Source organism: Vombatus ursinus, unplaced genomic scaffold, assembly GCF_900497805.2.
Source record: "Vombatus ursinus unplaced genomic scaffold, bare-nosed wombat genome assembly UNPS02011369.1, whole genome shotgun sequence".
Classification (NCBI taxonomy): Eukaryota; Metazoa; Chordata; class Mammalia; order Diprotodontia; family Vombatidae; genus Vombatus; species Vombatus ursinus.
In genome coordinates this window covers 3,620,450-3,632,482 of record NW_020951147.1, presented here as the reverse complement: position 1 = coordinate 3,632,482, position 12,033 = coordinate 3,620,450, and the positions used below count along the sequence as shown (strand labels likewise).

Genomic DNA, 12,033 nt, shown 5'->3' with positions numbered 1-12,033 from the left:
GGATGGGCACGGCTGGGCTGAGCCCAGCCCGGGGGCAGGGGGCGAGGGGCTGCCAGCGTCCTCCTGGTGTCCCTGAATCGCAGGCCCATTGGGATGCTGGCTTCTGATTCTTTGCAGGAGGGGGGCAGGCCATCCATGGCGGCCGCCCTGGGGGAGGACCTGGCCCAGGCCCCTGATACCCAGGATGACTCCAGCTCCCTTGGCTCAGACTCGGAGCTCAATGGTCCAGGACCCTACCGCAGGGCTGACCGGCACGGCTTCATCGGGGGCGGTGCCAAGCCCTCAGAGGCAGGGTGAGTTGGGCAGGGGAAGGGCTGAGGCCTCCCTCGCTCAGTCAGAGATCTGGAGAAGGGGACGTCCTGGGAATCCAGGCGAAGTCAGATTGCATGGAATTCATCATTTGAGGCTCAGGGGTTGCGTGGAATTCAGTGTTTCTTGCAACCCAGGGTATACAGAGCCTAGTGGGTTAGGGTTAGGGGCTAGGGGGAGGGTGGGGAGAAAGTCGAGATAAGACAGAAGACAGGGGTGCTAGAGAATCAAAGTCAGGAGATCACAGGACCCTAGCTTTCGAGTGGGAAGAGACATTCAAAGGTCCTCCAGATGAGGAGGCGACCAGGGACTAGAGAGAGGAAAGGGATTTTTTAGGCCTCAGTCTCCTCATCTGTAAAATGGGTGTGAGCCAACCACTAGGCCCACTCAAATCTGTCCCTCCTTCAGGACGGTGGCAGAGGTTATTGGGAATAGTGCCAGTCTCTCGTCAGAGAGAATAGTGAGGGCATAGACAGGCAGGAGATGGACAAAGCCTAATGGGGCTGGAGGTTTAAGGGAGATGGGCTTAGGGGTGGGCATGTGTGCTGGGCCCAGTTGGTGAGGCAGGTGAAGGGGTCTTGGGGGAAAGCCATGACACCCAGGAGCAGATAACATGGCCCCCTCTCTGTGCTTGGCAAAGTCCGTAGGCCAGAGAGACTCATCTGTGGAATGGGCATAGTCAGGCCTGGAGTGGCCCAGAAACAGACAAGCAGCTCCCCAGCCCCTGCCCCCAGCTCCCTCTGCTGCTAGGCTTAGCCTTAGGCTGCCTGGTCCAGCTCTCTTGGCCTCTGTTCTGAGATGGCCCAGCAGGGAGGGGGAACTGGGCCATATCCCCTCCCTCTTCCGACCACACTCCAAGCCACATCCTTCCCATTACTGTGACAACAAGAGAGACTCAGGTTAGCTGCACCCCTCCCCCAGCCATGGGACAGGGACCTGTCTGTAGACAGAAGGGGACAATAATGACCATGGGGGGGGCCTGTCCTATCTGACCCCTTAGCCCAGGGCAACCTCCGCTGGAGCTGATCCGGCAACGAGAAATGAAGTGGGTGGAGATGACATCTCACTGGGAGAAGACCATGTCCAGGCGGGCCAAGAAGGTGAGGGCCCCAACAGGGGAGCCTGAGGGAAAGCTGGGCCTCCATTTCACTCAGCGAACATTTTTTTTTTGTTTTTTTTGTGAGGCACTTGGGGTTAAGTGACTAGCCGAGGGTCACACAACTAGTAAGTGTCAAGTGTCTGAGGCCAGATTTGAACTCAGGTCCTCCTGACTTCGGGGCCGATGCTCTATCCACTGCACCATCTAGCTGCCCCTCAGTGAACGTGTATTAAACGCCAACTATGTGCTGGGCCCTGGGAATAGGAAGAGGGCCAGGGATCTGGGGTTTCATTGGTATATGGAACTCCCAGGACTGTGCCCACGGGGCTGGAGGCATCGTTGAAACTCAGGGGTCTTGGAGAGTCACTGGAAGGTCACCGCTGGTATATCTCAGGTTTGGGACTTGAATCCAGGCCATCTGGTTTGGGGGCTAGCTCACTTTCAGTCCAGATATTTAGGAAGCACCCGCTATGTGCCAGGCACGGGGGGTAGGAGGAAAAGCAAAAACAGCGCGTGTCCTCAGAGAGCTCATAGTCTGATGGGGAGACAAGCAAGCAGGGACAGACAGGCTCTAGACAGGATAAACAGGACGTAATGGGGGGGGCACTGGAATTAAGGGGGGGTGGGGAAGGCTTCCCGGAGAAGGGGGGATTTTAGTTGGGTCTCGAACGAAGCTGGGGAGGTTGGAGGAGAGGAGGGAGAGTGTTCCATGCCTGGATGGCCGTCAGAGAAAAGGCCTGGAGCCCGGAGGTGGAGGGGCTTGTTGGAGGGACAGCAAAGAGGTGGCAAGAGGTGATAACCTAGCACCTGCACTTAGGGTGGTGGCTCTGTGAGCCGATACAAGAAGGAGAGCGTGGACAAGCCTCAGAAACTAACTGGAGAAGGGAGATGAGACAAAGGGGTGGGGCTGAGGATGACTGAGGTTGGGAGGAGAGCCTGGGAACTGGGAGAAACATGGTGGCCAGGACAGAAATAGAGACAGGAGGAGGAGACCCAGGTTTGGGGGTGGGTGTGGAATGAGGAGTTCTATTTGAACTGTGAGATGCCTATGAGACATTCAGCTGTGGATACCCAGCAGAGCTTTGCTTATATGGGTCTAGAGCCAATTAAGAGAGAAATCGGGTAGCTAGGTGGCACAGTGGATACAGCACCGGCCCTGGATTCAGGACGACCTGAGTTCAAATCCCACCTCAGACACATAACACTTACTAGCTGTGTGACCCTGGCCAAGTCACTTAACCCCATTGCCTAGCCAAAAAAAAAGAGAGAGAGAAATTGGGGTGGCCTATGTAGATTTTAGATTCATTTTCACAGAGTTGAGAATTGAACACATGGGGGCAGATGAACTCACTTAGAAGAGAAGAAGAAGAGAGGAGAGAAGGCCTATGGCGCAATCTTGGGGACCCACAGGCTTAGCTGAAATGAATGATGCCCCAGCAAAGAAGTTGGAGAAAGAGAGGCCACGGAGAAGAGCATTGTGGAGGCTGAGGGAGGAGAGAGTCATCACATGTAGCTGGGGAGTGTTAGAGGGTCGGGTCATTTTGGAGGATGAGGACAGAAAAGGCCACTGGCATCAGCAAGTAAGAGAAGAGTGTCCGTGGATTATTGGGGTTTTGAAGTCTCATCGCTATGAGTGTGATGAGGGCAGGTAGTTTGTTTTTGTTTGTTTCTAGGAGTTTGGTAGTAAAAGGGAGGAGAGATATAGGATGATGACTTGAAGAGAAGCTTGTAGGTTTTTTTTTTTAAGGAGACAGAAAAAAAGAGAGAAAGAAGAAAAAAGGAGAGGGAGGGAGAGAGAAAGGGAGAGAAAAGGAGAGAGTTAGTTGATTGGTTGGTTGATAGGATGAGACTGAGGCGGCAAGACCCTGGAGGAGGTGGGAAGGGATGAGATCTTGGACACAAGTACAGGGTTGGCCTTCTCGAAGCAGTGGGGGGGCTGTCAGTTTTTCAGATCCTGGAGCTGGAGGAGAGGGTGCAGGGGAATGGAGAAGGGTGTGGAGAAGGGGAGGAGAGGGAGCTCATGAGGATGGCCTTGGTTGTTTCAGGAAAATCATAGTTGAGGTGCTCTGCTCTGTTGAGAAGGTTTATAAAGATGAGTTTTAATTTGGACAGGTCGAGCTTAAGACGTCCACTGGACATCCAGTTCAAGATGCCTGAAAGGCAGTTGGAGATGGGAGACTAGAGGTCAGCAGAGACTGGGACAGGATGGGTAGATCTGGGAATCATCGGCATAGAGAGGGTCATTAAATCCATGGGAGCTGAGCAGATCCCCGAGTGAAGCCGTCTAGAGGGAGAAGGAAAGAGGGCCCAGGACAGAGCCCTGAGGGAGCCCTGTGGTTAGAGGGCGGGATCTGGAGGAGGTGCAGCCAGAAGACAGAAGGAGCCGTCAGAGAGGGAGGAGGAGAACCAGTGAGGGGAGGGGGTGTCCCAAAAACCTAGAGAGAAGAGAGGATCAGGGAGGAGATGATGATCAACAGTTCCAGAGGCTGCCGAGAGGGCAAGGAGAATGAGGATGGAGAAAAGGCCACTGGATCATTGGTCACTTGGGAGAGGGCAGTTTCCATGTAATGAGAAGGTCAGAAGCCAGATTGTCAGGGGTTAAGAGGACAGTGAAAGGAGAGACAGTGGAATTGGAGATGTGGGAAGTTTTCCTGAAAGCCAAGGCCTCCAGGGACCAAAAAAGGCTGGGAGGACAAAATAAAAGGATTACTGTGCAACAGGGAGAGCCCAGCTGAGGGGCAGAAGGTGAAACCGTTGTGGGCGCAGGCAGCAGGGCTGTGTGACTTCCTTCCATGGCTTTCACAAGGAGGAGTGGAGAAGGCATGTGTGTGGGGGGGTCCGGGGGCCAGGGCAACGACTGAAGTCTAAAGGATGGTGCCAGTGGAACCTCTGGAGCTGAGAGATGAGGACACTGATTAAGATGGGGAGGGAGTGTTTCAAGATCATCCAAATGGGTATTGAACTCCCCAGTGTGAGGGCAGGACTTGGGCTGGTGAGGAAGGCTGGCGGCCAGTCCCCAGCCTGGGCCCCATCCGTGGGGGTGGGCGGGGCTCCCTACGGCCCAATACCATTCAGTTCATCAATCTGAGCTGGGAAATCTGTGCTGAGGGGACCTCAGGGGCTCTGACCCTTCTAATGCTTACCCGGACTGAAAGTTCAGTATCCCAAGTGGGATCATCCAGCCTCAGTTTCTAGAGCTTGATGAAGGCCTTTTTGCCCTAAAAGCACCTACTGTGTGCAGGGCCCTATGCTGGGTTAGACAGGGTCCTGAGCTCAGAGAGCTCCCAGTCAAGATACAGAGAACGTTAACATTTCAGAAATCAGCTGGAGCGGTAGAGACACGGTGCCAGGGGTGTGCTTGTTTTAACCAGGGTTTTCTGGAGACAGGGATTTAACCCAAAGGAAGACAGACGTGGACTCTAGAACGGCCAATATTTTGGGGGTCTGGTCCTCCTCTCCACAGAGCTGGGTGTATGTCCAGTGCCCAGCTCTCCCCACCTTTGGGCCTGAAGCTTCTGCAGTGGGAAAGGGAACGAAGAGGCTGAATCGGGCCTCCTGGGGAGGGGGAGGGGACATCTCCGGTGACGCCATCACCCACAGGTGAAGATCCAGTGCCGTAAAGGGATCCCAACTGCCCTTCGTGCCCGCTGCTGGCCCTTACTATGTGGGGCCCAAGGCCGACAGGCCCAAAACCCCAACACCTACCAGGTGAGGCTCGGGGGTCCCCTGCTCCCCCTTCTCTCCCACGCCTCCTCTTCAAGGCCCCACCAACCCAGTTACCAAGGCCCTGGAGGAGAGCAGGGCAGGGGAAGAACGGGCGCCCTGATACGGTGTGGGGAGTAACCCTTCCCCAGATTTCCCTCAGCCAACCCCCTAGGAGAAGCTGAGCCCAGCATGGGGGCCAGAGCCTCTCCCAGGATTCCCGGGGGCAGGTCCAAACCCTCCATTGTGGCGCTCCTGCCCCGGCTCTGGCTCAGCCTTCTCTCCCCTTGCCTGCCCTTGGTTAACCCCAGGAACTGGTCTCAGCCCCGGGAGACCCTCAGTGGCTGGAGGCGATTGGGAGAGACCTGCATCGCCAGTTCCCCCTACATGAAATGTTCCTGTCCCCCCAGGGTCATGGGTAAGAGAGGCTTAAGCCCTGCCAGGCCACCTTACCTGGGCTGGTGTGCAGCAGGACTGAGCTGGGGTGGGGGGAGGGCCTCAGACTAGAAGTCCTCTAGTGGGAGGGATCCCGGACACCATCTAGTCCCCCGGGGTGGGGGCAGGGACTGCCCATGGTCACAGAGCACAGGGGTCACGGGGAAGAGCCCAGATTAGGCCCTGGTCCTGCCCGGTGCCGCCCTCTGCCTTCGGCCCGCAGTGTCTCCGTTTGGGGCCCAGAAGGGTCAGGAGTGAGCTGGTCTTGGGATCAGTGACCTGTGGGGTCGCGGCTGGGTCCCTAATGGGGTCTCCTGACGCAGGCAGCAAGGGCTTCTGAATGTGCTTAAGGCCTATACCCTGTACCGGCCTGAACAGGGCTACTGCCAGGCCCAGGGGCCCGTGGCTGCTGTGCTGCTCATGCAGATGCCCCCCGAGGTGAGCCTCTGGCCCCGGGGAGCCTCCCTCTCTCCCTCTCTGCTAGCCCTGAGAGGTCAAGCCAAACCTAATGAGTCCCCCAAGTCAGCTGAGAATCTCCCCTCCCTACTGAATGAGCCCATCCCTCCCAGCCTTGATGTGTTCTCCCCCTCCCCCTGTAAGCCTATCCCCCCAAGTCCTGATTGGTTCCTGTCCCCCAGTAAGCCCCCCCCAGCAAGCTCATCATTCACCCCTCCCCACCAAGTAAGCCCATTCCTTCCCCACTATGAACTGTGCCCCTCCACCCAGGCCCCAGGGAGCTCCCTCCCCTTGCCACACACCAATAAAGGAAGCCCCCCCACCACCAAAAATGATCTTGGGAAGGGGTCCCAGGATCTAGCTTTCTTTGTTCCCCTGGGGAAGGCCCCGATTTTCCCTTGTATTTCTGGCCCCTCCCTACCTCATCTCTTGCCTCCACAGGAGGCTTTCTGGTGTTTGGTGCAGATCTGTGAGTTCTACCTGCCAGGCTACTATGGGCCCCACATGGTGAGTGACCCCCACCTCCTGAGGGCCCCTTTGGGCTCTGGGCTGGAGGGGGTGCCATGGGGGAGTGTCGGTGATCTTGCATGAGAACAGAGGACGGAGGACTAGCCTCTGTGGTGAAGGGGGAGGGGAAGGGGGTGTGCGTTGAGGATGAAGGCTGCAGCCTCGAGGCTCAGCGTCCCTTCCTGGGCTGCCCCAAGGAGGCCATCCGGCTGGACGCTGAAGTGTTCTCAGCCCTGCTGGGCAAGCTATGTCCCCGGATCCACAAGCACCTACAGCAGCAGGGCGTGGGGCCCCTACTCTACCTGCCTGAGTGGTTCCTCTGCCTCTTCACCCGCTCCCTGCCCTTTGCCACCGTTCTGCGCATCTGGGACGCCTTCTTCAGCGAAGGTGAGCGGGTCCAAATGGGGCAAAGGGTGGAGGCCTTCCCCAGTGGGTGCTCAGAACAAGGGATGCCACCCTGCCCGGGGCAGAAGCACTGGGGACATGCACAAGTTTAGAAAAAGATGGGGGACAGCATCCTTACTCTCGAGGGGCTGCTAATCTAATGCTGGAGGGAGGGGGCAGGGGAAAGAATGCGTGCTCCTTGGGCAGCAGACAGGCCAGGCAGTGGTGGGGACAAAGACAAAGGCCCCCCCCTAACTCCACTCAGGCTATTGGAGGAAGCAGAGAAACTCTCAACTCGGTAGTCAGGGAAGGCTTCCTGGGAGAGGCAGCATGGAGCTGGGCTTTGAGTAAGGCCAGCATGGGGAAGTAGAGGCAAGGAGAGCCCAGATTTAGAACCAGAAGGGGCCTTCAGGGTCATCTGGCCCAACAGCCTCATTTCACAGAGTTGGGGAGCCATTTGTCCAACATTGCCCAGGTAGCAAGAGGCCCAGCTGGGGCCCAAACTCTGGATTTCTGACTCCAAGCCCAGCCGCCGCTCACGATGACCAGGTTGGGAGGCCAGCTGGGTTGGAGAAAGGTGACAAGAATGAGGCTGGAAAGGTCAGAGGGTGCCATGTGGACAGTCTGAGGCCAGGCGCCAAGTGGGGATTTTAGCTGAGCAGGGAGCAGGGCCGGTCTTGTGACCCGGCCTGGGCTTGAGAGGGATGGAGTCAGGGAGCCTGGAGAGAAAGAGCCCAGGGGAGAGAGATTGGGGAAGGAGGGGCACTCGACTTGGGACCTGAATGGAGGGGGTGGGGGAGGAGGATGCTGCCAGGGACTGGGGGAGTGGGGAGGAGGGGGGAAGGATACACCAAATCTGAGGGGCCAGCAGGGCGCTCTGGCCAGGATATGGTCAGTAAGCAGAGAAAGCAAGATCAACCTGAGATGGTGGTGAAGAGCCTGTCCCTGCAGCAGGACCCCTCCCCTCCCTGCTCTCTCTCCCTCCTCTTCCTCTCCCTTCCTCTCCCCCCTTTCTCCCCCCCCCCCTCCCCCCTCCCCCCTCCTCCCCTCCTCCCTCCTCCCCTCCTCTCTCCTCTCCTCCTCTCTTCTCCCTCCCCTCCCCCCTCTTGTTCCCCTCCCCTCATCTCCACTCCCCCACTGCTCCTACAGCTCTGGTTTTTTCCCCAGCCTCTGCCAATCCTTTGATCTCTGTTTCAGCATTCCATGCACCCAGCATCCCTTCAGTGCTTGCTCTGTGTTAGGCCTGTGTTAGGCCCTGAGGATATAAGGAACAAAGATGAATACTGTTCCTGTCCTTAAGGTGCTTACTTTCTGCTGGGGGGAGGGCACACAAAATGTCGATACATGAAATGGAAATATTGTTGCTTGCTTGTGTTTGGTCATTTGCATGTGGTCTTTGCCATTAGACTGAGAGCTCCTTGAGGGCAGGGACTGTCTTCTGCCTTTCTTTCTATCCCCCAGGCTTAGCACAAGGCCTGGCACACAGTAGGTGCGTAATAAATATTTATTGACTGATGAAAGGGAGCTGAAAAGGGGCTCGAGTGGGGGGAGGCTGCTCTGAGGCCCAGAGAGTGGACAGGAGGCTTGGACAGGTAAGAGTCTGAAGAGGGACCCAGGCTCCTAGTTCCCAGGCCCTTCCGCCGTGATATCCCCCACTCTCTCAGTCTTGACCCTTAGCGGGTTCCAGATGTGTCATGGAGCACAGACTCAGAGGATGCTTGGCGCATTTGGCCAGAAAGAGTCCAGGAAACTCACGGGATCTGGGGTTTGTGGCTCCTGGTCACTCCTGGTTGTTGGCCCTGTGCCCAGGGCAATGGGGGACCAGGAGCACGCCAACCCCAGGTTGTTTCTTCATCGAGGTGAAGTCGGATAGCTCTCCAGATCCCTCTCTGGGGTCAGCCTGCCCTGAGCTGGCGTCTACTTGTCCTTTCTCCTGACAGTGACCTTTGGCAGGGATGGAGGGAGATGAGGAAGGCTTCCTGAAGGAGGGGACTCTTGAAGGATGTGTGGGGTTCTAGGAAAAATGGGAAAGCGTGCCAGGCAAGAAGCATGGGCAGGGAGGCAGGAATGAGCTTGGTGGATACAGGGGAAACTGAGGCACCCTGGCTGGAGCATGGCGGATAGGTTGGTGATGAGGTCAGAGAGATGAGGCGGGGCCAGTCTGAAAGGGAAGTCTCCAGTGGCGTGCCCTAGAAATCTGTCCTCTATTGTTTAGCCCTTGTATCAGTGACTTGGAGAAAACATAGATGTCAGGCTTATCACGTTTGGGGATGACACGAAGCTGGGAGGAAGAGCTATGTGCTGGGTGATGGCCAGGATCCGAAAAAGACAGGGCAAGAATGATGGTCCAAATCCAAGAGGATGAAGTTGAGCGGGGATAAATGTAAAGTCTGCCACTTGGATCCAAACGTGTAACCTCCCAAGCACCAGATGGGGGAGGCACAGTTAAACAGCAGTTTGTCTAGAAAGGGTCTGGGGGGGTCTTAGTGGACCACAAGCTCAATGTGAGTGTCATCATATGGCAGTCACAAAAGTGAATGTGACCTAGGGTTGCGTTGAAAAACAGAAGTGGGGGCAGCTAGGTGGTGCAGTGGATGGAGCACTGGCCCTGGAGTCAGGAGGACCTGAGTTCAAATCCAGCCTTAGACACTTGACATTTACTAGCTGTGTGACCCTGGGCAAGTCACTTAACCTCAATTGCCTCATCAAAAAAAATAAATAAACAAATAAACAAACAAACAAACAAATAAATAAAAGGAGAAAAAAAGTATTAAAAATGACAGAGTCAAGATGAGAGCAGAGACTTCCTAAGGACTCAAGGTATCCCACAGTGGAATGGGCTTCTGGGGAAGGTCACGAGCTCCTCTTTCCTGGACGGCTTCAAGTCGAGTGGATGGCCACGCCGGAGAAGGGCTTCCTGTTCAGGGGAGGCGGGGAAGGGGAGGGCTCCTCTGAGCTATTCTGTCTCTCCAGGGGTGAAGGTCTTGTTCCGGGTGGGGCTGACCCTGGTCCGCCTGGCCCTGGGCACAGCTGAGCAACGCAAGGCCTGCCCCGGGCTGCTGGAAACGCTGGAGATGCTGCGTTCCATCCCGCCAGCCCAGCTGCAGGAAGACCCGTTCATGGCCCAGGTGGGTGGTGGCTCTGAGCCCCGGCCCTGGAGGCGGGGGCAGCATCCCCTGCATCCCCAGCCCTCCAGGCCCTCCTCCAGCCCCGCGTCTCTCAGCAAGCTGTCCCCACAGGTTCACGCGGTGGCTGTCTCGGAGCGAGACCTGCAGCGAGAGAGCCTCACTCAGCTGGCCAAGCTCCAGAAGACTTCCCCGGAGCTGCAGCTCAGACCCAAAGACCGCTTGCCCGGGGCCCCGGCCATCTTTGAGGCCCAGCAGCTGGCCGCCACCAAGCCACCAGACCTCGAGGTCCCCCGCATTGTGGTGCACCCCCCAGAGGAGCCGCGTCCCCGAAAGAAGCCACAGACCCGGGGCAAGACTTTCCATGGGATGCTGACACGATCGCGGAGCCCCCAGACAGACGGCCCTTCGAGGCCCCACCGGGCCTCATCCTCCTTCCTGGACACAAGGTTCTGAGAGACCTCCCTGGGGCACCGGGAGAGAGGGGACTCCCTGGGAAGCTTTGGAGGGCCTGAGTTTGAATCCTGCCTCCTCCCTCTAGCCTTGGCCACACCCCTCCCTTCTCTGGACTCAGTGGCCTCTTGTGTAAAGTGACAGGGTCCACTCTAAGGTTTCTTCGATTTCTGTATCTAGGATGTGATAAATCAGAATGCTGAGGTCATGGGTCTGAATTCCACTTGCCTCTTGGGGGAGAGTGTCTCCCTGCATCCCTCCCCCATTCGTGGCTCTCAGAGACATATCTGCAGCCTAGGGATCTGTCTCTGATGGCCTGGGGGTGGGCTGGGGATGCCCGTCCTGGCCAGAAGGGGACAGACCTCAGTTACCGCACCTCCCCTCTTGGCCCCTCCAGAGTCCACCAGCCTGTGTTCTCATCTCTGGGCACCTTCAGGGACCTGGCCCAGAGTTTGGCTTAAAGGCTCCAGCAGTAAGAATGGGTTGGGCAGAGCTAAATTCTAGGGTTCTGCTCTTGAGAGCTCCACAGCCAGCCAGGGGTCATCACTGTGGCCCCAGATCACTGTGTGAGGTCAGACCAGTCCCTTCTCCACTCCTGGCCTCAGTTTCCCCTTCTCTGCAAGGAGAGAGTTGGACTGGATCAGCCTCCATAGTGGGAGAGCAAAGGATCCCAGGACTCGGGCATGAGGCCTTTTGGACACATTGTAGGTGCACAATAAAGGCTGGACCAATTGAATCTATTGGGTGGAATGGTCTTTTTCTCCTCCAGAACATTCCAAATGGAATGGAGTGTGTCTCAAAAATCCTCAATAGTTAGGACTTGGGGGAGGTGCTATGAAAAGGGGATAAATGTTATCTCTTGTGCTTCAGAATTTCTTTGAAATCTTGGAGAAAGGACTTCCTTCCTCTCCAAGGACCCCTCCCCTCTCCCCAGGGTTCCTGGGCTCTGTCAGCACCTTTCCTTGGCTGTTAATGGGGTTAATGATGCCTGCCTGCTCACCCCAGGGGTCTTTGTGAAGCTAAATGAGAAAGGGGGCAGACAAGTGGACAGGAGGGGGCTTTTCTCCAACATGGTGTAAACGGCCACTAGTATAACGTTATTGCTGGTTTTGTGGTTATTACCAGGGGCCTGCTCAGGCCAGGCCTGCCCCTCTCCCTCCTTTCTGGAGCCAACACTCATTTACTGAAGTTGACATCATTCTGGACCAGGGGACAGGAGACCTAGGTCCCAGGCCAGTCTCTGATACTCTGGCTGTGTGATTTCTGCTAGGTCTCTTAACCTCTCTGGGCTTTTGTAAAATGAGGAGATTGAGCTAGAGGTTCAGTAAGGCAAGATCACCCCCCTGCTCAAGGTGGCCCTCCCCACCAAAGCAGCTGACATCTTCCACCTCTGCCAGCTCCAGATGGAGGGCTGGGGCTCTCCAGGCTCCCAAACCACCACCTCCTCCCAGTAGGGCTGGCTGAGAGGACGGGGAGGGGGGCTCTGCTTGGACCTCCTACGCCCCCCTTCCCAGAAAGCCAAGGTTGAACAACGACCCTGTGTGTGAGAGACAAAGGAGAAAG

At 56.7% G+C, this 12,033-nt stretch overlaps 1 protein-coding gene across 4 annotated transcripts in view; it reads left to right on the top strand.

The window, feature by feature from the left end:
• Window positions 1–11,210, top strand: part of TBC1D10C (TBC1 domain family member 10C) — an 11,432-nt gene extending 222 nt beyond the window's left edge. For 2 of the 4 annotated variants that reach the window (XM_027856183.1, XM_027856185.1), the window contains exons 2-10: window positions 118–293; window positions 1,310–1,409; window positions 5,009–5,116; window positions 5,422–5,528; window positions 5,869–5,983; window positions 6,443–6,508; window positions 6,706–6,895; window positions 9,866–10,020; window positions 10,132–10,473. In XM_027856183.1, coding sequence (XP_027711984.1) covers window positions 136–293; window positions 1,310–1,409; window positions 5,009–5,116; window positions 5,422–5,528; window positions 5,869–5,983; window positions 6,443–6,508; window positions 6,706–6,895; window positions 9,866–10,020; window positions 10,132–10,473 — 1,341 coding nt within the window. In that variant the 5' untranslated portion in view covers window positions 118–135. Of the gene's footprint in view, window positions 1–117; window positions 294–1,309; window positions 1,410–5,008; window positions 5,117–5,421; window positions 5,529–5,868; window positions 5,984–6,442; window positions 6,509–6,705; window positions 6,896–9,865; window positions 10,021–10,131 lie in introns of all 4 variants that reach the window. The other 2 variants (XM_027856184.1, XM_027856186.1) reach the window with 2 other exon arrangements.
• The last annotated feature ends 823 nt before the right edge of the window (window positions 11,211–12,033 follow it).